Source organism: Ruditapes philippinarum, unplaced genomic scaffold (assembly GCF_026571515.1).
Source record: "Ruditapes philippinarum isolate M1 unplaced genomic scaffold, ASM2657151v2 ctg5204_1_1_1_1, whole genome shotgun sequence".
Lineage (NCBI taxonomy): Eukaryota > Metazoa > Mollusca > Bivalvia > Venerida > Veneridae > Ruditapes > Ruditapes philippinarum.
Window position 1 is genome coordinate 60351 of NW_026852009.1, and position 27933 is coordinate 88283.

Genomic DNA, 27933 nt, shown 5'->3' on the forward strand with positions numbered 1-27933 from the left:
ACTTACGAAATGTGTGTTATGACTTGTGTTTCACCAATAATTAGTTGGTACTGATTAAAAATTCCAGATATAGGCCTGAAATATGTATATGGAGACAATGTGACGTCATCAAATAGGTCACATGATCCATCTAGGTCTTCGTGAAGTCATTATATGAAGTCACGTTCTTGTTTCAAGACATAAGCGACCTTTTCCTATAATTAACCCAAAATACTTTTACAATGTGTCGATTATATTGTCCGCTCTACAAACCTCTTTGTACAATGTCATATAGAAAGTACTCATCTACAGAGGTAGTACCCGAAATCATTTAATAAATATATTTCCCAGGTCAAGAAAGCTATAATAAAATTATAAACTTAAGTATGAATAAACTTGTAAAAACCTTATCTATGTAACTGATGTAAACAAACCCAACTGGAGTTGTTCCGAATATATACCCAGTTCGACTACATGTGTTATTTATATTTCTATATTTACCCAAGATAAATATTTAAGGTGTGTTAATAATTTAAAACATCGTAAAATGCTATCAATGTTTAGGTGCATAAATCATCTACTGAAGAGGGAAGACAAATAAAACAACGCCTCTGTACAAAATGCAATATGAAACAAATTGAAACTAAATATCATGTTTTATTATAGTTGCCGGGTCATGTGGGGGCTGCGGTTATTGAACTACGCCTATCTTGTTTATCATATTTTATTAGTATGTCCATATTAAAATGACTTAAGAAAAACATTTTACCTACATATTATTACACATGGCCTAATTGAAATACATTCACTTCAATTATGATACGTACGAACAATAATGTAATAGTAAACTTAGCAAAATTTGTTTATTCAGCGATGCAACATAGACTTGAATCAGCTTAATATATGTGTTTGGATTAATGTACACTGAAACATATGTATACTTTATAATGTTTAATCATAAAATACGTATTAGTATCTTACTTTTTATACTTTGTATTGTACCGCCAAAAAGTTACTTGGCGGTGAACGTGTATATGTTTTTGCCAATAAATTAATTGACTTGACTATATAATTAATAACTTTTTTTAATAATAAATAAATAAAATGTTAAACCTACTACTGTAATCCTCCTAAAATGTAACATATTTTTACTATTAAATACATAAATTAAAGTGATCACCAGCAATATAGGTCTACTTTTAAAATATACATCCCAAAAAGTATAATTATTCCCGAGGACTAGCAGGCTCACACCGCCGGCGTAACAATACTGCCAATAGATATTTTTATTATTATTTCTGCACATTAAAGTACAGCGACAAAACGTATTAAATTAAAAGCATAAGGAAAATACAAAAAGTGCGAATTGTTAATATTATAAAAGTTACTGAGTAAAAAAATATAGAAAATTTCAATTTTTTAAATGTTTATTCTTACTTAGTAACAAAAAAATATCAATAAAAATATATAATTATAATACATTTAACGCTTACCTTAACCAAAAACAGAATATAAGAAATGACTATTTTTTACTTGTGATCGATATTGACTGTATTGTTAAGTTTATAAAGTTTGTGACAAGAGAAATGACATCCGTATTATTTCATCGGTTATAATACATCTATTGTTGGTACATATTGTTGCTGCTGGAACAAAGTCTCCCTTGTTGGTTTCGTCAAGACCTTCAGCTATATCAATCTTAAATCCCTTGCATTATCTAGCCGGATTAAATACTAAAATTATATAATAAGGAGGAACAATCAATAAACCAAACTATGCTGCAAATTAACCATACTCTCATTGGCAATTTTTACAGGATGTTGTTAATTTGATGTTTATTGGATTAAATGTTAAATAGGATTGCATCTTTTGTTTCATGAGGCGGACCTGAGATTGATTCATATATGTCACTAGCTTCTAGAAGTTAATACGTATATAATATTATTGGTATGTCAGAGTCTTTCAAATATAATACCTTTGCTAAATAGATATAAAGCATATTTTCTAGTAGAACTTTATTTTATCTTACGAATGTATTGCTAGTTATTAATCTTAAATTAAATTAAATGTATAAACAACTGTGGAACGCACTATAAGATATAACTTCCTTGTTTACATTTGCATAGTTCAATTGTTAGGTCACCGGTGGTATTAAATCACTTTTTATTGCTTTAATATCTAGGTTGTACATGTTTATACAAACAATCAAAAAGAAAAAAAAATTAAAAGAAAAAAAAAAACAAATAAAAAAACCAACAAAAAAACAAGAAAAATGGGTTATTTACTAAATAAATAGATATAAACAAAGTAACAAAGAAACAATTCTCGTGGTGGTGATAGGGTAAAAATCAGTCATCAGTAGTTTTATCATGTAGTTTTAGGTTCCCATTGGTCGTGGTTAGTTCTATGTGAATTTATGTTTATGAAAGAGAGTAAGCTTGCTATGTTTCATTGTGGCGTCGAATCTATGAATTGATATACGAAGCGCGTATTTCAAGCCAAAGGGGACGCCTATCTGTCAAATGATAATCCAAAGAGAACACATATGAAATATAGGTGTTATCAATTAGTGTGCTTCCCTGTAGATATACGTTTGAAATTTTGAGACTCAGTTACATTTAGATATAATTTATTAAATTGTTTTAGTCTATTGATTGTTTGAGACCACATAATGATTAAGATAATTATGATGTATTATGATGTATTAAATACTTTCAAAAACCTTCATTGTGAAAACATCTTTCTCAAGTCAATGGAATATTAAAACTGTTTGACACTGAGTGAAAAAGCAGGATGGAGACAGAACTTTGCTTATCCGGGCGGCGATCAGGTATTGTAGTGTTTTGCAAAGATATCAGCATTTGGTAAGCAAAATAATGGTTGATAATTTTGAACTTTGGTAAGTATCTTAAACATTTGTAAATCCATCAGAACTGGTTGCCTTTATCGTTTCGGGATAATTAGTTTGACCGTAATCATTTAAAAGACCGAAGCTGGTACAAAATGAGGAAAGTTTTCACTTAGTTCGAGCAACAACATGAATCATCTTAGAAAGCAACTTCAACTAAATTCTCCTTTCATTGTAATACCACAAGTTGTAAATCAAAATCCAACTGATTGGGCTTCTGTTAATAATTTCACAAACAAACAAACATAACTGTCAAGAAATAATATTTCATGACTGACGGAGGAATACATTAAGTTTTGAAAAATAGATACCGCCCTCAGTAGCATCTGTTCCCGTTTCCCTGTCATTCATATTCGTCAGTGTTTTAAGTACAGGATAAACAAAAAATCAAAACACTCAGCCCATACATATCTATCAAAATCTATTTTTTGGAGACCTTTAACCTTTACAAGTTGATGATCATTATACATTGTACATTAAGATGCAAGGAAATAATAGCGACTCTTAAATAGTCTTTCAGAAATATTATCAACAGGTAGGCAACGTAAATCTAAGGGCGACTCTAGTTTGGAAATATATTTCCCATGAAACTAGTGTTACTTTAAAACCAGAGACACTGGCAGAACACCTAATCTCTACTGAGGCGATTACATCGCAGGAAAGACAAATAACAGGTTTAGGTCAAATCATCCTAAATATTGGGAATAAATGGTCAAATTTGACTAATACAGGATTATGACCGTAAAATGAGCCACCTTGGATATTAAGTTGTCCTTCCTTTAACGCCTTGCAGCGTGTAACAAACTATTCCCGATCAGGCGAATGTTGTGGCTCGGCATGGACGCTGAAGGTCTCGGGCACGTGGTTTATTCCGGAACCGAGTAGAAAACAAACTAAATCACATAAGCGTTTGAGCGGTTGCTGCTGTTGTCATCAGCTAGGAAGGTAAGACAAATAGATATTATTGATGACCAACTTACTAGTAAAATCGTCATAAGAAAAGTTTTAAATTATAGCAAAAGCTATTGCATTATATTGGTTATAGTATGTTCATTGCGCAATATGAATTATATTGACAACACTGCCACTGAAAAGTTTGCAATAGCAACTAAGATTTAATACAATATACAAACTGAAAACATATAAAGTAACATAGTTGTAAAAACAACTTGTAGCTTTAGGGGAACAGAGCCTCTGATTTCCCAACGATCCGACTAAGAACTATATGAATAAATATATTGCGATGTTTTTTTTATTTTCCATTTCAAATACTGTTTATTACTCTAAGCTTTATAGTTTGTATTTTTCTCCATTCTTGAAAATCGAAACATTTGAATGTTAATGTCAAAAGTGTGTATGAGTTTCTGCTCAGATACGAATTGACATTGGTAAAATAGTTCAAATTGCATTATAAGCCATCTCGTATAGCTCAATCGGTTAGAGCGAAGACTTTGTGGATACGGTTTCCAGGCTGGCCAACTAAATTTAATAATAAGTCTTTCGGATGAGACTTTAAATTGAGGACATGCGTATGAGTGTTTAAACAATCGGCAAGCCTAAGAACCAGGAGAACCTTCTGGAAACGTTTTAAAGTAAGATTTGGTGACACCTATCCTTTGGAGACACTCTAGTAGTAAAAATAATCGTACTTTATAAATTAAGTGTCATTCATGCTTCAAAGCATTATATTATGTTTGCTATCTTGATCCTTTCATTTGATGTTGATTGTATTATTAAAATGATACAGATGAGTAGTAACTTTTATATCATGTACTATTTTATTAATATCTGTGTTAATAATTATTAATCATTTCTTAGGAAAAAACCTACGTTTAAAGCTAGCTGCGTATATATATTCTGATCTCTGAACTCATTTTATACCCGAGACAAAATTGACATCGACGTTGAAATGGGAATTTAAAAATCCTGGAAACCAAACGGAATTTCTTTACAGTCTTATTTACAACAACTTATATATAAACGATTACATCTGTTCAATGTGATAAGTACATGTTTGTGTATACCAGAACGGTAACGTAGATATTCTTATCGTTTATTTACGTTCTATCAAAAATCAAAATATTTTATAACTGGCTTATTGACTCTGAAATAGACACATCTAAACTTTATACATGTTATGTATATTTGGAATGATACTAAATTTGCATAAAATGTACTAGATTCAAACACAACAAAAGTACTGGCCGAAAAAAGCACATACATGTTTATATCAAACTCAAATATGATCTCTGCAAATACATTTTAGCGACAAAAATATCAAATTAGAAGCATATATAAATACAATAAGTGTGTATTGTTGATATTGTAAAAGTTATTGAGTACAAAATATGAAAATGATGCATTAATAAATTTTAAATTTATTTTTTCTAGATAACAACAAAAATATTGTTACATATAACGCTTACCTTAAACCAATAATCACAATCAGCTGACTATTTGTTAAATGTGTTTTTTTTTTAAATTGATTATATTGATTATATTGATAAGTTCATGAATTTACACGGATTTAATATTCTATTTATCACATACCAAAAATACAGACCATTTGAAGTGAAAAAGAGTCATTTTTCATTGACGCGCCTACAATAAAACGCTTACATTAAGCGTGTCTTTACAATATGTTTGTATAACGCAAATGACGCCACGTCAAAATATATATGCACGGCCGTGCAATTCCATTTTTACGGAGTCGCAAAATCGGCACGGGTATGTGATAAAGCCATTTAATAAAAACGGAATTACACTAGACGAGATAACACTAGTGTAATAACACTTTGTTTTGACATCATTTGAGCTATTAACATGGCGTTAAAGCGCCATAATGTTAGCGTTACACTATATGCGCGTCAAAATACAAATGACTCTTATTAACAGTTTACTGTTCTCATTTTATATAATTATGTGATAAATAGAATATTATGTTCGTGTATATTTAATACTAAATTTATTGAACAAGTTGAAGAAAACAATATTATGCTCGCCAGAGACTCGCTTATTATGATTTAATTCAACTCGTTCAATAAATTTAATATTAAACTTACACTCATTCAATATCCTCTATTTATTGTTGTTATATCGAGACAGTATTTAAAAATATGTTCATTGTGTATTCTACTATATAAATAGATAGGCAACATAACGAAGCAAAAAAAAAACCGGACACCTTCCCATTCATTGTGATAATGTCTATGTGAATTTTATGTTCACGACAGAGAGTAAACATGCTGTATTTTATTGTGGCGGCCGTGTCTATAAATTGATATACTTTCTACAAAAATAAAGAACTTACCCGTTGAAAAGTAGTTATCATCTAAAATACGGGTGGTATTTATTTTTGTGCTTCCCTGTTGATAAACGTCTCAAATGTTGTGACTCATGTTTAAGTTTGATAAAATTTATAAGCCATTTCAATCTCTACTGCGTTTGAGACTTGTTGATTTACGATACATAATGATTAAGATATCATGTATTGAATACTTTTAAATGCCCTTATGTCGACAAGGATACTATGTTGATACGTTTGCTCCTGTTTAAATATCGTGATGACGAACATTAAATTAATATATTACACTACGAAACATATCTTTTTCAAGTCAAGTGAATATAACAAGTCATTCATATGGAGATAAAAAACGCAAAAGATAGACGGTTGGTTATCCGTGCGATCAGGTATTGTTGTGATTTTAGCATTTGGTAAGCAAAATAATGATAAATTATTACTAATATTTAATTCTGAACTTTTTATTAAAAAAGCGACAAATCAGTCAGAATGTAAACATGTTAACGACTAAAGCAGGAACAAAATATGGAAAGGTTTCACACGGTGCAAAGAGCAAAATACATCGCCTTAAAAAACTTTTTCAACAATTTTTTTTCTTTCATTATATAAAAAAGGGATCAAATTGGTTGAATCTCTTTCAATCATTTTAAAAACAAAGATATAGCTGTTAAGAAATACATTTTTGTAATATTCATGACTGACAGATATAGGCCACACCCTCAGAAACATCAGTTTACGTTTCCGTTTAATTTAAATTTGTCAGCGCTTAAAGTAAGGGATATCAAACCATTTAGTCGCTACCAATCCTATCAAAATCTTATTTCTTTGATAATTATAAGATAAGATGTTTAAAATGTATAGCGATTCTTAAATAGCCTATCAAAAATATTATCAGGAAACACAGTGAGGCGACGTACTCTGCTTTGGAAATATATTTCCCATGAACTTAGCATTAATAAAAGGGACAAAAACAGAATTACCTAATCTCTACTGACGCATGTACATCGGAGGGAAGGTTCACAGCGGGGTTAGGTCAAGTCATCCTAAGTATCAGGGACAATATTTGTTATATTGTGACTTTCACAAAACGATGAGCCTTAAAGAGCTGTTTTGAAAGAAACACGCTATGAATGAAGTTGTCCTTTCCTTTCACGACTTATGGGTATATCAGTTTGTTACAAATGATTCCCGATATAGAGACTGGTGTGGCCTAGCAAGCACAATGATGTTTTTCACATGTGGTTTATTCCGGAACTGAGTAAAACAAATCAAATCACTTACTTTTTTGAGCTGTTGCTGCTGTTGTTATTAGCTTGGAAGGTCAGACAAATATAAGTTATTGATGACAAGCTAAGCAGCAAAATAGGCTTTAGAAAAGTTATATACACGTATTATAGCAAATCTTTTTTGCTTTTATTAGTTATAGTTTGTTCATTAACGCTATATGAATTCTATTGCTACAATGACATTACTTCCACTTACCTAGGTATGACGACAAATAATCAAAACATCTTTAAAGATTGACGAAAACAATGGCAGAGAGTATGTATATACTGTACCAAAAATAAACTGAGGCGCAGACACAAACAACGGCTAATGGTGAAAAAGGTAATGGAAGCGCTTGCATTAAAGTAATAAATTTCTGTTATAGACACGGAAAAATATTTATTGAAAAGCTATGAAGACTTCTACCGATACATTAATACCATGGTTTTATCAATTATTCAGAAACAAAAAGTAACGTATTGCCATAAAAAATACATGCAGTTATAGACAACCGTTATGGTTTTGATACTATCTATAGTGGACGTCAAATCAAATTTTATGGCTACAATATATTATAATGTTTCTGTTGGCCAGGTTATTAAAATAAGTAGAACTACATGTATATATCTCAGAATGCTAATAATGTTCCAAAAATGGAATCTTATAATAATGATAATTTTTATTAATGTTTCGGTTAGTACAAAGAGTTCTAGTATATGCGTTTGTTGCAATCAGACTGTTCGGATTTGGAGACAGGCATGGCTCTACACTGGTGATAAAGTTTTTTCACTGTTAAAAGAAGATGGTTAATTTATATGTCTTCTTAATGCTGGCGAATAAATAAAAAAAAAAGACAAATACATTTTCAAGTATAAATCTTAATCTATAATATGTTTAAACATTGATTTATCGTAAAAGTGTTAACAAATTACCCGAACTAAATGTTAAAGAAAAGTTAATAAATGGAATTCATGAAATTCTAATATAGACACACATTTTAGATATATTTAAATATTGAAAATAGAGGGGATTTGTGTATATCTAGGGGAGACGAAATAGGAATAAAAGAAGAGAAGACGATCATGCATTTTTAACTACTCTTTTTCTTTATTATTCGCTGAACATATATGGAACGTTAACGCTATTTTCGGGGAAAGCAGATAATTTGGATCATTACCTGTTTTAATAAATATCTGATAATACTAGTATGTTTAAAAGTTAAACTCCAAACATGAAAAATAAAAACGTTTGTTAACAGCATGTTGAATATTCATAATCATTTTCACAAAAACTGCAGCTTCAGATGACTTTCAACTTGACAATTAAATGTCCTGAATGCAGTGTAAGTCATATCAAATGACAAACTTTCCACGGTAAAAGTCTTTTATTATGATCAATCACATTAGTCATTTTGATGGTTCATCACTTAGTAAGTCTGATAAACACAATATTATAGATATATCATTTCAATATGTACTCATAATCACTTAATTAGTGCAATGTATAAATAATGTCTTGTTTCTTTTTTACCCTATTTTTCAACACGTAATACAGACATGTTTTGTAAATTATTCAAATCAAGGCCATAAGTCGCTTTTAACAGTAGATATTTTATTTTATTCCTAGAGACTAAGGCATATGAGGACACAGAGATGCAAACTAACGAACAATGCAAGACATCTACATATAATAAACAATATCGACAAATTTCAAATATTTGGAGAAGGTCAATTTTGTTTGATAAAGAAACACACACATATGTACAAAATAATGCAGAATATTACCAACCAGTCCATTATTGTATACCATGCGATAAATGTTCCGTTAAAATCATCTGTCAATATAGCATACGTACCTAAAATAGATAATTTTTTTTTATATGTTATGTGGTTATTTTGATTCACAACCTATAAGCTCAGCTACATTTGTAAAGACCAAACCTCTGTTTATAACAAAGATAAAATGAATAAATGAATGAATGATAAGTCGTTACATATAACACGTGTCTTCATTTAATTTAATAAAAACTAAATCTTTGAAACCCGTTTCTCGAATTTATTCACAATAATTTAAGGGCTAAACAATTGAACGTTTGTGTTTAAAAAACAAATAACACAATGTCGAACGACAACATACCAAAACCCGTCACTATAACTGAAGCCAGTACCAAAACCAAGGAAAGATGTTTAAGATAACGACAACTCCCCTCTAGACACAGTGTTATTGCAAAAATAAAATCTGTTGCGCCTTTAACTATTTCAAAAATGGCAACACCGTTCCATGTGCCTATGGTAAACACCATAAACATACCTGTGGTAAAAAAAAACAAGAATAAGTATTAATATAGAACAAACATACGTAAAATAACAACATATACCGACATCCTGTCACAAGTTTAATGTACATGTCAAAACGTCAAAGTTTGAGTAGGCATATATCATGGACGCATACTAGTATATGCATAACAAATTTATGCGTATGCAAATTACTTGATAACTGTGATGTTCTAAAGAAGTTCCTACTTTAATTTTGTTATTAGATAAAGCGTTAACAAATAATTTTTTCTTATTGAATATTCCTCATAGCTTAATTTTTATATGAATCATTGAAAAATATATACATTTTTAGATTTAGACAGGTTACTTGATTATCTATCTATTAATAACGTCATATACGTTACCTAAAATAAATCTGACGATGGCAACTAAGATTAAATGTAACATACAAACTGAAAACATAAAAAGTGTCATTCTAGTTATAACAACCATGTATCTTAAAGAGAACAAATCCTCAGCAGTGGATTTCTCACGATTCAATGCTTAACTAAGAACTGCATACACGAATATCTTTTAAATCAATTTTGAATGCAACAATACAAACACAATCAAACTAAAATAAATGATAAACTTAATTTTCAGTTTAAATGAGCAATGTAGATGTCATGGTATATACACCATAAACCAATACACTAATAATCGAAAATATGAAAATACTTAAGCTTTACTCTGTGTTATTAACAACAAATTAAATGAAGTTTTAGTTTCATCCTTTGATGACACTCGTGGAGTAGAAAAATAGTTAATACTGATTGTGTAGTTAATTTGATATTGATAACATAGTAGCTTTTATATTTATTACCATTCTATTAATATCTTTTTATTATCAAATTATGTTAAAAACGTGCTTACCAAATCCAACGACTTGTATACACGGTTTACAAACACAGCGGGCACATTCTGAAAAATGTATTTGAAACATAGTCACGTTCCATGTTGCCTCAGAAAAAGGAACCAACGAACGAGTATCTGAATATGATATTTCTGTCGCTTTCCCTTTATTTGCTGTCACAATAAGTAAACCCGAGCAAAAATGAGCCAATCAATGGACATGCTCTGGAGTGCGTAATACCTAATACTAATACCTGCACTCCAGTTAACGCACTTTGCATGTGTATGTATACGATTTAACTCTGACACATTTTCAACAGAAAGGTCCCCAAACTATGATAAAAGGATATATATTAGTACATTTTTATTAATATTTTAACTAAACTTTTACTTGCATTGCACTGTTGCACCATATATACAACTGACCACAACTTTAGCTTACACGTGAGTTATATACGTTTGCGTTCACCTTACATAGAGCAGCATATGTAAATTCACAAAGTTGTATGTTATCTTGGATTTGTACAGGTATTCTGTCTTAATGTATATAGTTCATGCCTAGTGTGCAATCAAAACAACTATAATGAAACAAAAAAGAAACTTTCTCCAAGTTTGAATGTAGATATGTTAGTACAGTTTTTCAATCCTTTTGAAACTCGATTTTTACGTTGAATAAACATATTGGGCTATTATAGGGGGATTAGCTGACCGATTTTGCAAACAAATCGCGTTTTTACAAGCTACTACATGTATATAAGTGTGTATATCTAAGTGGCACCCTTGAACAACTGGCACATACTTTGCGAAAGTTTCTTTTTTGGTTCGGTGTATTATTGTTATTATTATTATTTGTGACAAATAAAATTAATATCATCATCATCATCGTTATTTTCATTGTTATAATGACAGTTCATTACAAAATTAATTAGGAGTATTGATCAGCTATAAACAAAATGACTTGTATTCATATCAAAGATCCTGCAACTCAAACTTTGGTTTTATATAAAAAAAATATAATGCTCATATGAAGATTTATCAATATTTTAAGTTCCAAAAAGCATTATTTTTAAATATATTACCGAATTTACATTTCATAGGAGGTAATTAGAAATTTATTTCTTCAATTTCGCTTCACATTGTCGAGTATCACTTCGCATTGTAGAGTGTCGCTTCGTATTGTCGTGTGTTGCTTCGCATTGTCGGGTATCGCAGTGTAAAATCAGAAAAAGACGGATTTAAGAATTGACAACAAAATAACACCTATTGTGGAAGTGATGGTCATACTTATCGTCATAAAAGAAGTAGAATTCGTTCTATTAATAGAAGTCGACGCGATCGTCGTTGTCGTATGTGTAGACATAATGTCGAAATTGTATTGCCCATGGTTGTAGTTGTCATGTAAAGATCGTGGTTGACGGCGTAATCGTAAAAAAACAAAGCCGACGTTTCTTTGTTGGTCGAATTTTTATATTAATTAAAGTCATAGAAATCATAAAGTTGGTTGTTCGTATCGTAGAAGTAGTTATTCTCGAAGTCATAAAATTCTGAGCGGTCAAAATTATCTTTTGTGAAAGTTGTCATCTAAAAGGTTGTTGTTCGTAAATTTGGTTGTGATTAAAGTCTTGATCGTAGGACGTGGATATTGTTGTTGCCTGGACGAAACAGTCTAAGTTACCTAACAAGTATTATATATATATATGCATATACAATTTTACGGCGAGATGCTTTCAGAGTTTTTGTATACTGTTTTACTGTCGACGTTAACAGTGTACGCGTATTTTAACCTATATGCGCATTTAGCTGTTAACGGTGCAACAGTAAAGGTATGTGAATCAGTACACTTTGTTTTAGTTAACGTTAACAGTTTACAGATTATGTAATCTTTTTGCGCAGCTGTAAGCTGTAAATTGTGCAACAGTAAAGGTCAGTAAAGCTATTAACTGTGGTACGGTCAATTGCAACAGTTTATGCGTATTGTTACTTTTTTGCAACAACGAATACCAGTAATCTGTATTGTAACTTTTAAGAACAGTTTATGCATATTGTAACCTATATTCACAGCTAGCTGTAAACAGTACAACATTATAGGAGATCTATTACTTAGAATGATTATTTACATCACTAAATTATTAATTACCTGATTCGTTAGAAGATACGGCATGTGTGTGCCGTCTCTGATTGATTCTTGGGTCATAGCCCCTGAAATATATTGTGTATCTTTTAAAAATTGAATTGTTACTTTCCCCGCACCTTATATATGCTTTTTTTTTTTTTTTTTTTTTAAACTTGGTTTTCCTGATTTCATTTATATCAACGAAATAATAAATTGCACATTGCTTGTTACATATGTGTATACATGTACGTATAATTTCAAACAATGTAGACACGTGATAGATGTTTTCAAATTAATACAAAACTAAAATAGAAAGTGGGCGGGCTTTTTTGTTTGTGCGATCACCCTTACTGAAAAATATTGTTATATCTTTTTCACTTCTTATACTTATTATGCACAGTTCAGTGTGAATATTATGAATAAATGTGTAACAACAAAAAAATAGCATCATCTATCCATATTCCAAAAACAAGATTAATTTGAATACAGTGAAATTTAACGATTGTATCATTTATAATTCTACTTTGTAATTAGAATTTCCGACTGAAACCTTTGCAAAAAAACAATAATACCTGATCACCCGGTCAGCCAACCGTCTATCTCTATCTGCGTTTTGGACTCTTTCTGAAATAGTTGTTAAATTCCCTTGACTTGAGAAAAATGTTTCCGCATAGAGATTATTTTGCTCTCCGTATTGTCGAATTTTCACTGGTGCTAAGGTATCAACGTAGTACTCTTTTCGACACAAGGGACATTTGAAAGTGTTTCCCTCTGAACTGAATTATTGTTAAAGGTTATCATTTTTGCATATTTTACATTTACATATGATATATCATTTTTCTGAACATTTGATCGTGGCTTATTACTGCAATTTTGTGTCTTTGCTCTTCAAAAGTCGAAGGCGCCGACACTAAACGATATTTTACTAGGCAAATACACGTGATCTTCTCCTTCAGAATTATCGTGTCGGCGGGTAGAAATCTTCGTATCGGCGTCCTTTAAGTGTCATGTCTTCGTGTCTTAGCCTTCAAATGCGAAAGGCGAAAACACGAAAGTTAGTATGGAAGCTTTAATATACTCCCTTAGCTGCCATGAGCGTGCAAATATTAAATTGCGGCATGCCGACATGTATAACATATTTTAACATGGTCTTGGTTTTATGAATTAAGGCATCTTGACAACATCTGATTTAGGGCATGCGACAAACCTTTGTTCATAAAATAGTTGACGAGAACTACCGAAGGGTCTAATTAATATATGGAAACTAAATTAAAATAATGACAAATCTGCATTGACCATTGTCATTAGAAACAAACTTAAATTCATGCTTCATACATCCGTTTAAAATACTACAAAACACTTCATTATAATTATACAACTTGACAACAGAACTATAATAGTTATAGTCATAATCGACGTCGTTGGTGTAGTAGTATATCATGCCAGTTTACTATAAACATCAACTTAATTGCATAAAAATTACGAGTTTAACAAAACGTAGCTAATGAATAATAAACGTTTTAGACTAACTTATACTTATCGGAAAATATACATGTGTATTTATATATACTCGTATCAGACACAATTTCATATTTGTTGGTAATTTGCTACAGTGCTTTTGTTCAATTAGGGATATTATAACTTAAATTATACCATTTGATCAAGTCTTGAAGACATGGTTCACATATCACGTGAATACATGGAAGAAACCTGGTTTGTATTTCGCTTTCACGACAAACAGGGCACAACTCCTTGTCGTTATTTACGTCGTAAGGGCTTGGCAACTGAGTGCTGATCTCCGAACTCATTTTATACCCGAGACAAATTTGACATCGGTGTTGAAATTGGAATTTAAAAATCCTGGAAACTAAACGGATTTTTTTAAAGTCTTGTTAACAACAACTTGTAAACGCTTTTATCGGCTCAATGTGTGTAAACAAGATAAGTACATGTTTGTACCAAAACAGCAATGTAAATATTCATCTCGTTTATTTACTTTCTATCAAAAATCAAATTATTTTCTAACTGGCATAATAACTCTGAAATAAACACATCTAAACTTTACACATGTTGTAAATGATATTTAGATATCTTTGGTATGATATTAAATTGACATAAAATGTGTTACATTCAAACAAGACGAACTGCTGGCCGACAAACACATACATATTTAAACACAAAAGTATGGTTTCTGAAAATACTAATATAGTGACATCAAATATGAAATCAGAAGCATATACAAATATGGTAAGTATGTATTGTTGATATTGTGAAAACATTGAGTACAAAATATGAAAATGAGGTATTAAAAGATTTTAGTTTTATTATTTTTGATTGAATAAAATACTATAATACATAAATAACGCTTACCTTAAACTAAATATCACAATAAGATAACTATTTTTTATTTGTTATCGATATCGATTGTTTATTAAGTTCACGAAGTTTTACATTTATTTGTCGTAATGATTAAATCGTTCTTCCTTGTTCATATCTGAATAGTTTGGTATTGGGTGATGGGCTTTTTATTGTTGTTATATAGAGATAGTATTTACAAATATGTCTATTGTGTAATTTACTATATCAATAGATACATTACGAAACAAAACGCGCTTTCGGAACAAAGAAACACGCCTTGTGCTCAATCAACATTTTACATAATGCTTATGGTTTCTCGTGATAATTTCTATGTGAATTTATGTTTACGAGAGAGTAAAATGCTATGTTGAATTGTGGCGGGCAAGTCTATAAGTTCAGACACGAAGGGTGGTTTTCATGCTACAAAATCTAAATAACGGAAGGTCGTACTCGTTAAAAGATAACCTCAAGAGGATACATGTAAAATATGGGTGTTATCCTTTTTGTGCTACCCTGTTGATGTACATTTGAAATTGGGTGACTTATTTTAAAGAGATACTCTGGCAAATAAATGACAAAAAAATAAAAATGATTTAATGTACTAAAATTATGCTAAAATGACATTTTAAAAAGTCCTAGCACGAATTTCTATGTAAATGTAATATATTTTCGGTTTAAAGTTTTATATATCTAGATATATTGAACAAAGTTTAGACGCCGGCAGAATCACCGATAACAATAACAGATATTGTGGACTTTGTATGATTAAAACAAGCCTAAGTCATTCATTTTACATATTCTATAAAGTTTCCAAAGTTCACTGTGTCAACTATTGTGAAGTCTTAACGTTCTTACCAGTCCCACGTGGGTAAAGGTAAACCACCATTTTATTCTTTGTAAGGAGAAAAGTTTCGTTCCTATGACTGCCTAATGTATTTATTATGAGGTCATTTACAGAATAATGTCTCTCTTTAAATATTGATAAAATTAACAATGTAAATAGAGCTTAAGTCTATTCTGCGTTTGAGACCTGGTGATTTACGATACATAATACTTAAGATATGATATAATAAATTCTATCAAATGCCTTTTTTGTCGACAAGAGTATAACGTTGAGACGTTTTCTCCTGCAAAAATTCGTCACCAAATTAATCACTCTACGAAACAGTCAAGGGAATATAAAAAACTGTTTCACAAGAGTTTAAAGCGCGTTGGATAGCAGAACTAAATAAAATGGAATTTTGAAAGGGGATCAGAGGTTATGAAAATAGATAAATATAGAATCCCTAAAGAAAGCCCAACACGGCAAAATTGAAAAATGTTGCAGGCTCGGTTTGATTGAGCCTGTTCATGGACGGTACTGGAAAGTGCAAGTTACCGTCCACGCCCCCTAGCACCGGCTTAAGCAGAATTCAACATTTAAACGTGAAATAGTAAAATTTTGAATTTAGAAACATCCGCAGATGTGTTCATACGGCGGTTATCATGGAACCTTCAATGTGACACTTCCGTGCCATTCCATGAAAAGCGGCGTATGGTCCCCAAGTAATAAAAAGCGTGTGCCCTAAACGAGAAAACAATGGGCGGAACTAAATAAAATGGAATTTAGAAAGGGGATCAGAGGTTATGAAGCCTGCGTATCACAGACAAGACGTCAAAAGACAAATTTAAAAAGCAGGCAACATATCCTAAGGGTGATTCAACATTATTCAAGTAGGAATATTGGAACCACCCAACTAGAAAATGCCGAAAAGTTGAAACAAAAAATACAAGCACAACAATAATGTCGTGCTGAACGATCTTCAAGGATCGAAAATATAACATCATTGATTAAATGTACGGGGAGACTTTTTACAGCCGCCACACGGCACAAATAACACGGATGTGATCTTAAAATAGATAAATATAGAATCCCTAAAGAAAGCCCAACACGGCAAAATTGAAAATGTTGCAGGCTCGGTTTGATTGAGCCTGTTCATGGACGGTACTGGAAAGTGCAAGTTACCGTCCACGCCCCCTAGCACCGGCTTAAGCAGAATTCAACATTTAAACGTGAAATAGTAAAATTTTGAATTTAGAAACATCCGCAGATGTGTTCATACGGCGGTTATCATGGAACCTTCAATGTGACACTTCCGTGCCATTCCATGAAAAGCGGCGTATGGTCCCCAAGTAATAAAAAGCGTGTGCCCTAAACGAGAAAACAATGGGCGGAACTAAATAAAATGGAATTTAGAAAGGGGATCAGAGGTTATGAAGCCTGCGTATCACAGACAAGACGTCAAAAGACAAATTTAAAAAGCAGGCAACATATCCTAAGGGTGATTCAACATTATTCAAGTAGGAATATTGGAACCACCCAACTAGAAAATGCCGAAAAGTTGAAACAAAAAATACAAGCACAACAATAATGTCGTGCTGAACGATCTTCAAGGATCGAAAATATAACATCATTGATTAAATGTACGGGGAGACTTTTTACAGCCGCCACACGGCACAAATAACACGGATGTGATCTTAAAATAGATAAATATAGAATCCCTAAAGAAAGCCCAACACGGCAAAATTGAAAAATGTTGCAGGCTCGGTTTGATTGAGCCTGTTCATGGACGGTACTGGAAAGTGCAAGTTACCGTCCACGCCCCCTAGCACCGGCTTAAGCAGAATTCAACATTTAAACGTGAAATAGTAAAATTTTGAATTTAGAAACATCCGCAGATGTGTTCATACGGCGGTTATCATGGAACCTTCAATGTGACACTTCCGTGTCATTCCATGAAAAGCGGCGTATGGTCCCCAAGTAATAAAAAGCGTGTGCCCTAAACGAGAAAACAATGGGCGGAACTAAATAAAATGGAATTTTGAAAGGGGATCGGAGGTTATGAAACATGCGTATCACAGATAAAACGTCAAAAGACAAATTTAAAAAGCAGGCAACATATCCTAAGGGTGATTCAACATTATTCAAGTAGGAATATTGGAACCACCCAACTAGAAAATGCCGAAAACTTGAAACTAAAAATACCACAAGCACAACAATAATGTCGTGCTGAACGATCTTCAAGGATCGAAAATATAACATCATTGATTAAATGTACGGGGAGACTTTTTACAGCCGCCACACGGCACAAATAACACGGATGTGATCATAAAATAGATGAATACAGAATCCCTAAAGAAAGCCCAACACGGCAAAATTGAAAATGTTGCAGGCTCGGTTTGATTGAGCCTGTTCATGGACGGTACTGGAAAGTGCAAGTTACCGTCCACGCCCCCTAGCACCGGCTTAAGCAGAATTCAACATTTAAACGTGAAATAGTAAAATTTTGAATTTAGAAACATCCGCAGATGTGTTCATACGGCGGTTATCATGGAACCTTCAATGTGACACTTCCGTGTCATTCCATGAAAAGCGGCGTATGGTCCCCAAGTAATAAAAAGCGTGTGCCCTAAACGAGAAAACAATGGGCGGAACTAAATAAAATGGAATTTTGAAAGGGGATCGGAGGTTATGAAGCCTGCGTATCACAGATAAAACGTCAAAAGACAAATTTAAAAAGCAGGCAACATATCCTAAGAGTGATTCAATATTATTCAAGTCGGAATTTTGGAACCACCCAACTAGAAAATGCCGAAAACTTGAAACTAAAAATACCACAAGCACAACAATAATGCCGTGCTGAACGATCTTCAAGGATCGAAAATATAACATCATTGATTAAATGTGAAGTTGCCCTTTCCTCCCATGACGTGCAGATATATCAGCGTGTATCAAATGATTCCCAATGAGGACGCTGAAGGTCTTGGACATGTGGTTTATTCCAGAACCGAGTAAAGACAAGTTAAAACACACACGCTTTTGAGTTGTTGCTGCTGTTATCATCAGACAGAAAGGTCAGATAAACAGAAATTTTCGATGACTAGATAACTAGCAAAAACGGATTAGGAACTTTAGAAAAAATTATAGCAGAGGATTTTGCATTTCATTTGTTCAGGTTATCTGAATTCTATTGCTACATTGACATTAATATAGATATTAATTATTCAAAAATAAAAGGTAGCGTATTGTCAGGCAAATAAAAATATTGTAACGCCTCTGCGCGTTTTGTGACCGGTAGGGTCCCACTTTCGACATAGGTCTCTGTGAGCTGTCAATATCCTTTTTACTAAGACTCTGCAATCTGTTTGTTATCTGTCTGTGTAAGCTGTTTAGTTATTTCTTTCTAACAAAGGCTGCTCAGGATGTCAGCTGCTCACCGTGGCCGACTTAAGTGCTTGGTAGGGTGGTCGCTTCTCAATGTTTGGACTTCAAACTATTTAATTATTTTTCGAAAACAAATTTTGGGAAACTCCTAAACAAAATATATGGAAAACAATATTTCTACAGTCAGTAAATTTTTGGTAAGATAATTCATGTAATAATTATTTCCTTACCAATTTATCAATGTAGGAATAGAATTAGAGGACCATCGCGGCGAAACCTAAAAAAATGACGCGAATGTCAATGCCCAAGGTAAAATAATGCAAAAATATTTAGTGCATGTAGATGCAATAAAGAGAATATATATTTTTATAGTTAGAAAAAATCACTAAATGTTTCGTCAACAATTGTACGCAAAAATTCAGTTAAATACTCAAAAAGATCATGTATAAGTGAGTCCCATCAAAATACGATGTCCATGAGAGGAATTTGAAGTTGAAAAACCCCGAATGAAAGCAGACTGGCATTTTATATGCAGCAGTCCTAAAATGTTCCACATCTTTGTGAAAGGAACGCCGCACAGATATTTTGTGGGGTCAACAGACTTTTGTGGAAGGAACGCTTCACAGTTTATTCGTGGGGAAACTCATTACACAGGTTTTTTTTTTGGAATATGATTTTCGTGAGATGAAGGAAATCAATAAAGTGTACTGCACACATATAAAACAATACAACACACCAAATTTACGTTTCCTGGTAGGAATACTTTGATATATATTAAATATGGAAGTTTAGCACTTTATCAGAAAACTACAGTATCATTCGTTGTGCACCGACTAGGGAACTTTAGAATTGATGGAAACCGGGTGATTATTTGTAAATTTGTGCAGAAGCTAGTGAAGAAGCAAGTGATGAAAGTACGCAGAGCTCTTAAAGGATCTTATGTGGTAATACGTGAAGACCCCACAAAGATGAATGCTACACTTCTTGAACACCTGTCGTAACATAGCAAAATAAAGGCAGTATGGAGTGATGAAGGTTGGATCATTGCCTTATTGAAAATAATAACGCTGTTAGGAGAATGGAAGATTTGGACAAAGTGTTTATTGATCCGAAGTTTCTTGGATATCAAAACTCAGGAACTCTGCCGGTGGTAACAGAAAACACCTCTTTTTAAGAAGATAAAAAATCAACTCTTGTATGTAAGACACTGATAGGTATTTTTTCAGTCTATTGTTGTTTTTATTTGGACAGATATTATTAAAAGCGATTCAAAGCCTTGTTTAGTAAGCAAACAACAGAATACAGAGCACTGTGTTACAATATTTGTTAGCTAGCAATCTAGACAAAACACAACCATCATGGTTTACATGATATCTATAGGAGATGTCAAACAATGAGTTTTTTCAGACAAAATTTCACTACAACCAAAGGCAAACAAAAAACAAATCAAAAAAGAAAATTCGCTGAACACCAAATCACACTGGAACCAAAGTTTAAAATGGACAGATAAATCTCACAAAAGAGGTTTCTAAAATCACTCTGTGACTAAAACTCGAAGATTATATTGTAATTCGACGTTGGAATGAAGAATGTAGGGAGGTAACATATTAGGAAGCAAATGTGACATGAAAACAAAGAAGAATGTTGTTGCATTTCTATCCTGACAATATTGTTTCTAGCCATCTTTGGGCTGCAAAAAGTAAAGCAAAATAGAAAAATGTTTCTTTTGGCCAGGTTATTTAAATGTGTAAAGCTATATGTGTACATCTCAGAATATGTATAATGTTACAAAAAAGGAATCTGATATAAAAAATCCTTTTTCTCAAAGTTTTGGTTAGTACAGAGTGATTCTAGAGATAGTAGAGATTCTGCTATATACATTTGATACAATCGAATTGCATGGATGTGAAGACCAGCGTGGTTCTACACTAGTGAAACATTCTTTTCACTTTCAGTTCTAGCAGGTTAAAAGCAAATGGTAAATTGATATTTCCTTTTAATGATGATGAATAATATATATATATATATATATATATATATATATATATATATATATATATATATATATATATATATATATATATATATATATATATATATATATATATATATATAAAAAATACAAATCAATTTTTATATAAATCTTTTCTTTAAGCAGTGACAAGCGCCAAGGCTTTACAAAGACTAAAAATTGTGCAACTACTCTCTGAAATAAGATCTGAAAAAAACCTAGAAAATAAAACGCGCAGTAAGAATACATAATACCTTTTTTAACAACTAATGATAACAAAGAATTAATATAATAGCAAATAGTTGCATTATAAACCAACTTTATTAACAATTTTGAGTATTTTTAACTAACAAGCCGGATGGCAAAAGAAAGATAGTTTCATCTAAGTGTGCAAAAAATGCCCATTTTTATTTTCTTTATGCCAATCTATGATTAAGCTTGAAATAGAAATTGATTGTTTTCTCTAATTTGTGAGTAGACTGTAAATATAAATTTAGGAAGATCATATAAATCTTTTGATACGTTGGCATATTAATAAAATGCAAAACAAAGATCTTTGTAATAATGTTACAATACAGGCTGAACTAAATTTAAAAATAAAAGGATAAACGGCTTATAAACGGAATTTAGGAATTCTATCATAGACAAATCTTAAGAGAGGCTTTGTTTATATAAAGGGTCCACAAAACAAGATGCAAAAGAGAAAGACAATCACGAACTTTTCATTTCTCTTTTTTTATTGTTTGTTGAATATGGATGATACTTTAACGTTACTTCCGGAGTGAGATTATTTGAATCATTACCTTTTTAATAATTATTTTAAAATACTATTATATGTAACAGCAAAATTCCAAGCATGCATGAAGCAAGAAGCTATAGTCAATAATCATAAACATCTACACTAAAATGCTGGTGATGTTGAAGTTTAACTTAGCAATTAAATGCCCTGAGTGCATTGTTAGCTATAATATAAATCTTTCAATGGAAAAAATGTTTTGTTATGGCTAATCTTAATACAATTCAGATAAACACAATATAATAGATATCATTAAAATATTTATTCAAAATCACTTCTAAGGTAGTTAAATGTTTGAATATTGTCTTGTTTATTTCATAACATATTTTAAGCACGTCAGACAGAAATGTCAAATTTAATTAGTCGTCTTTAACTACACAATACGTATACCGAATAATGCAGACTATCATAACCCAGTCCACTATTGTATACAGTCCAATGTAGTATGTATTTAACATGTCTCTCAATATAAAATACGTACCTAAAATAGATAAATATAATTATAATGTATGTGATTATTTTGATTCGGCTTATTGTCATTATGCAATTTAAAAGGTAGGCTACATTATTTAAAGAACACATTTTTGTTTATAGTAAATATTATGAATGATAAGCAGTTAAACTGCTGCACGTGCCGTCGTTTAAATTAATAAAAAAAAACTATAATGACTTTTAAGCTTTATTCTGAAATTATATACTGCTTATAGAGAACATAGCTAAAAAACACAATTACCAGAACATTGCCAGTTTCTTTCACAACAATGCAAGGGACGCAATTATTGAACATGTGTATTCAAAATTAACAGAACGAGCACAGTAAAGAACAACGACATACCAAAACCAGTCAATATTGCTGAAGCCAGTATCAGAACCGAGGTAAAATATTTAAGATCAAGGCAATTCACATTTTGCCAAAGTGTTATTGCAATTATGAAATCAGTTGCTCCTTTTACTATTTCAAAAATGGCAACACCGCCGCTCACTTTGTCTGTGCCAACCATAAACAAACCTGTGGTCAAAACACAAGAATAAATAATACATTAGAAGAACACACATAAAAAATAACAGCATCAACCGATGTACTGTCACACGGCTACTGTTATGTACTGCAATAAATTTAAGTTTGTGGAGGCAGATATCATTGAAGCAGCATACACGTTTGCTTGCATAACAAAATTACTGTGCATGCTATTAACGTAATTATTTATTGGTTCTAATGGATGTGGCACAATAAGCTAATTTGCTCCGCTATCACAAAAAAGCATTGACAAAATTTTTTTTCCAAATATTTTTTTCTTTACAGCTAAACCTTGATTCTTAAAAATAAAGCTGAATATATACTTTCTAACTTAAAATCATAAAGATAATTTTATTATTCATCAAATAATGTCATATACGTTACCAAAAACAAATCTTGCTGTGGCAATAACTGTTAAATGCAAAATATAAACTGAAAACATAAAAGGTAAAAGGTTATATAATTGTAAACAGTATGTATCTTAAAGAAAGCAAAACCAACGTGTACATCTAAGAACTACATACATAATTATCTTGCAGCATTTTATCAAATGCTGCATTTTATTCTGAGCTTAATAATTCATAGCTTCTACATTGAAAAAGATCAAGACATTTTGAATGTTTGACTCAGACATGAATAAACCTTCTGCTCATATACATTTATTGACGGCAGTAAATCACAAATCACGTATTGTATTACGTCACAAACTATCCGTTTATCAGCGTGGCCTAGTGGTTAACTATGGATCGTGTGCCGCGTGGGTTGAAACCTCGTCCGAGGGGGAGGGGGTCGTTATTTCCGTGACCAAGAACTTTTACACTCATTGGTTAGTACTGGCTGGCTTTAGCAACGGATTCGAGTGTGTTTCAATAAGCTAATAGCTTCTAACATTTAGTTGGATTTTACGTTGCAACAACAAAAATATAATCAAATTAAAAATAATTTACAATAAACTTAATTATCCGTTTAAAAGATGCCATGGTATATAGACCATAAACCAATACACTAATCTAAAATTTGAAAATAATTAAGCTTTACTCTGCTTCTTCTGTTATGAACAACACAAATGAAGTTTTACTTATAATTATCCGTTGATGATACTTGTGGCATATAAAAACATTCGTAAAACTAATTTAAGAGACATAGATGCTTCAGCATCAGTATATTATATTTGCTTGTCTGATTCTTCCATTTAATACTGATTGTGTAGTTATTAAATTAGTATTATTAAGTAAATCATATTGATAACGTAGTGACTTGTATATTATTTACCATTCTATCAATATATATGAATAATTATGTTAGTAAATTGTTTACCTGTCAATTCCATGGATTTTCTACACGGCTGACAACAGACACATTCTGAAAAATGTAAGTATAGTATTTAATAAATGCGTAAAGCTGACAATGTCTAATTTTCAATAAAACTGACTTACAGCTTACCATAAATGTAGCTTACGCATGAGCTGTAAACTTTGAGCTAAATCCGTTAATGCATACTTTGTAATTGTACATCCTATTCCGAAAGAAAAAATTCTGAGCTAATGTTAAAAGTTAATGCCGACTGAATCAAAATACATTATTATACATTACCTGATTCGTTATTAGAATATGTTTGCGGTCTCTGATTGATTCTTGAGTCATTATGGCTCCTAAAATAGATTGTGTATCTTTTAAAAATCTAATCAGTATTCTCCCTTACATTTTATATACGAGTACACCATTCATTTGCAAACAAATGCATTGGTTTCTTTTATTAAGAATTTGATTTCCTGATTTTATTTGTGCTAACGAAATAGTACTTTATGATAAATTTTATCATTGTTGAATAATTGTTATTTATGCGTGTTCATATACTTATAACAAATAAACAGATGATAGATGTTTAAGAATTAATGCAAAATTTAGACAGGAGTTTCATGACTATACTGTTTGTGTAGACAATCTTACTAAAAATAATGTAAAGAAATTTCCGTTACACCTCTTATACTACTAATGCACAGGTTAATGTATATATTCTGAATAAATGTGAAAAACCTGATATCATATATACATTTTCTTAAAACAAGAGTAATATGAATACTATGAAATGAAAAGATTGTATTTTATAACTGATCAGTCTAGTTTGTAATTATTTTTTGACTGAAATGCTTGCAATAAACAACAGTACCTAATCACCCGGTCAGCCAACGGTCTACCTCCTGCGTTTTGAGCTCTTTCTGAAATAGTCATTGAATTCACTTGACTTGTGAAAGATGTTTATGTATAGAGATTGCTTTGTTGTTCTTATTGTCGACTTTTCACTGGAGTTAAAGTATCAACGCTGTTTTCTGTTCGACAAAAGGACATTTCAAAAGTCGACACGTATTAACGCAAAATGACGTCTTATGTCATTGTTTTTATGTAATGTATTTAGGCATCTTGACAACATCTGATTAGACGAATGTCGTCATATTTTTTGTCCATAAAAATGTTGACAAGAAATCTCGGAGGGCGTAATTAATATTTGGAAACGAAATCCCGCCAATAAAGTAAAAAACATGACGACTTTTTAATCGAATTTATTCTTGTCAACAGGACGAAACTAATTCAATTTAGTAACATGGATAAATACTGAGATGTTTTCTTCTATATTTGAATACACATGATTCATTTCCACTTTATACGATTATAATTATTAATTATCGTAATTAATTTGGCAAAAGTGACCTGAGACATAAAAATATTTAAAAATGACTTTTGTGAGAAATTATAAGATTTAGAAGGAAATTATTATGAATTTTATAGTTTTGCATTATAGTATAATTATAAATGATTCATGTTTTATTTGAAGTTATTAAAGTTATCTATTGTTAGGAAATATTGACATGAGACATTTGAATATTTTATGACAGTTTGTCGGTAATTATCGATACCGAAGTAAATGTGACGGATTTTAAAGTATGACAAATAAAAGTACATATGTTTTATGTATAATCTCAAGTTGTCTTACTGGTCTCAGGGACATAAAGTCAAGAATTTTAATCGTAATGAAACAATTTTCATATTTCTATTTTGTTTTACTTGATTACTCTGTTTTTTGTGCATGCCAATCACTCTTTGTACGACATAACATATTGAGATTATAAAAATACATAGATATGTTAAATGATGATGGGAAATAATCAAATTCTTTATCCAATAATGATGTGTATTATTACACAATGATAAAATAAATCTAAAACAATATTTTTATTATTTATTTTATTTAATTATTTCATTTTTATTTTTTTTTATTTCATCGAAGATTCGAACATGCGAATTCGCTATTCAATGCAATACTTATAACCGCGGAATAGGCAGCCGATGTATTATTATGAATAAAGGAATTGAGATGTTTACTGTCATTAAAATTAATGCGCTAATCGCAATGAATCACAAGAACTAAAAAAACCTCAGGTCTCCGGTCAATATTTCCTAAGAATAGAAATATGATTTTGCCGAGCGTCAAAAGGGTATAAAAGTTCGCGCACGAGAAACTGGAGTGGTAATGCCCTCTACAGTTGCTGCGTTAAACTGTTTGTCAACAAACCTAACATAACCTGACATAAGTATTTCTGTTCGATGTACTGGCAAATACCTAATATTATTTTTGTATACTCAAATGACCTTTCAAAACGTCTATCAAATTGCATAACATAACCTGACATAAATATTTCAGTTCGATGTACTCGTTTATTAACTAAGAAATATAGTTAGGAATCAAACACAGAATATTTCTTAAAATGATTAAAAGATTTGTTATATACTTCGCTCTATATAGTGTGTGTTATCCATTATTTTATGTTACAGGTGTTTTAACACAAGGACGAACTGCAGTTAGTCTGCAATCGCGTTGAGGTCGACTTGCAAAGTACATGGGTCGGCAAAATACACATGTGTCACCAACTGCATGAACATTCGCCGAAAGAAGCAATTGAAAACTACATGGCTCTGTACAGAGGAGAGATGAACTACGCCTCTCTCTGTGAAAGAGGTTCAGGCAAGGTCCAACTTTAACCAACATTCAACATGAAACCACCCGAAAAAGTTGTAATGTTCGTCAAAACGTCAAAACCTATTTTCGCAAAGAAGATGATCATGTTAATTACTCCCGTTAAGTTTAAGTTAAAACGGTGAGGCTGTTATAAAAAAGAAGGGAACACACGATAATATCTACAGAACGCTGAACGGTCAAACAAACAACCTCAAACCAGTATACTCATTATAAACATAAGTATTTTCTTTGCTTAAATACTTTTTGACGGACATGACTTCTTCTGTGGGCAATTATATGAAAGTTGTGCCAGGTGTCTTTGTGTAAACCTCTTCCACAAGGACAGTTTTTGTCCCCTATTTATATAGGCATGAGGACTTGCTAAATTGCTTCTTTCTAGTGCTCATAATGCAAATACCACATGCATATGCTATCGACCCACGTTCTTTCTGGTGAACCCGTATATTGGCGTCAACGGCAAATATGCTTCCACAATTGCAGAGAAACTGCATTTCGTCCTCGTGTTAATAACACCTGCAGCAAAAAGAAATGAATAACAAACACTATGTGGGGCCGGTAAACTTATTGTCTAATGATTTAGATGTTATCAACAGTATTTGACTGCTATTACTCAAAGACAAATCAATTTATTTAAGTCTGCTATTTTTTACATAAAAGTATACTTCATTAAGGAACATTTTTTCTTTTCTATTGACGACAATAAATGCGACAAATCATACATTAAAAGTCAAAAATGATTTAAAATGCTAGTCTTGTTATGTTTGGTTGCTGTAAAC

At 31.6% G+C, this 27933-nt stretch overlaps 2 protein-coding genes across 3 annotated transcripts; both read right to left on the bottom strand.

The window, feature by feature from the left end:
- Positions 1-8551: 8551 nt before the first annotated feature.
- On the bottom strand, positions 8552-15914 carry LOC132746524 (uncharacterized). Of its 2 annotated transcripts, XM_060735711.1 has the most exons (8): positions 15105-15914; positions 14388-14601; positions 13307-13510; positions 12759-12820; positions 10643-10690; positions 10135-10182; positions 9591-9764; positions 8552-9309 (listed from the first exon to the last, which is right to left on the bottom strand). In XM_060735711.1, the coding sequence occupies exons 2-8, from the start codon at positions 14540-14542 to the stop codon at positions 9182-9184; spliced, it is 819 nt and encodes a 272-aa protein (XP_060591694.1). In that variant the 5' UTR covers positions 14543-14601; positions 15105-15914; the 3' UTR covers positions 8552-9181. The 2 variants fall into 2 exon arrangements, with proteins under 2 accessions (XP_060591694.1, XP_060591700.1); XM_060735717.1 differs by lacking the exon at positions 15105-15914 and having other exon boundaries at positions 14388-15092.
- Positions 15915-21408: 5494 nt separating this feature from the next.
- Positions 21409-25739, bottom strand: LOC132746539 (uncharacterized). Its single transcript, XM_060735728.1, has 6 exons — positions 25292-25739; positions 24715-24773; positions 24439-24483; positions 23506-23553; positions 22939-23112; positions 21409-22584 (listed from the first exon to the last, which is right to left on the bottom strand). The coding sequence occupies exons 1-6, from the start codon at positions 25351-25353 to the stop codon at positions 22463-22465; spliced, it is 510 nt and encodes a 169-aa protein (XP_060591711.1). The 5' UTR covers positions 25354-25739; the 3' UTR covers positions 21409-22462.
- Between the last annotated feature and the right edge of the window lie 2194 nt (positions 25740-27933).

Bases quoted from the DNA above. Each gene is read 5' to 3' on its own strand.
- LOC132746524 (XM_060735711.1), bottom strand. From the start codon at position 14,542: ATGAGTTCGGAGATCAGCACTCAGTTGCCAAGCCCTTACGACGTAAAT. The intron at 12,821-13,306 runs GTATTATTGTTT...AATATATTTCAG, and splicing joins TTGGCTGACCGGGTGATCAG to GGGCTATGACCCAAGAATCA. The intron at 9,765-10,134 runs GTAACGTATATG...TTTTTACCACAG, and splicing joins CATCGTCAGATTTATTTTAG to GTATGTTTATGGTGTTTACC.
- LOC132746539 (XM_060735728.1), bottom strand. From the start codon at position 25,353: ATGACTATTTCAGAAAGAGCTCAAAACGCAGGAGGTAGACCGTTGGCT. The intron at 23,113-23,505 runs GTAACGTATATG...TTTTGACCACAG, and splicing joins CACAGCAAGATTTGTTTTTG to GTTTGTTTATGGTTGGCACA. The intron at 22,585-22,938 runs GTATGTCGTTGT...TATCTATTTTAG, and splicing joins AGCAATATTGACTGGTTTTG to GTACGTATTTTATATTGAGA.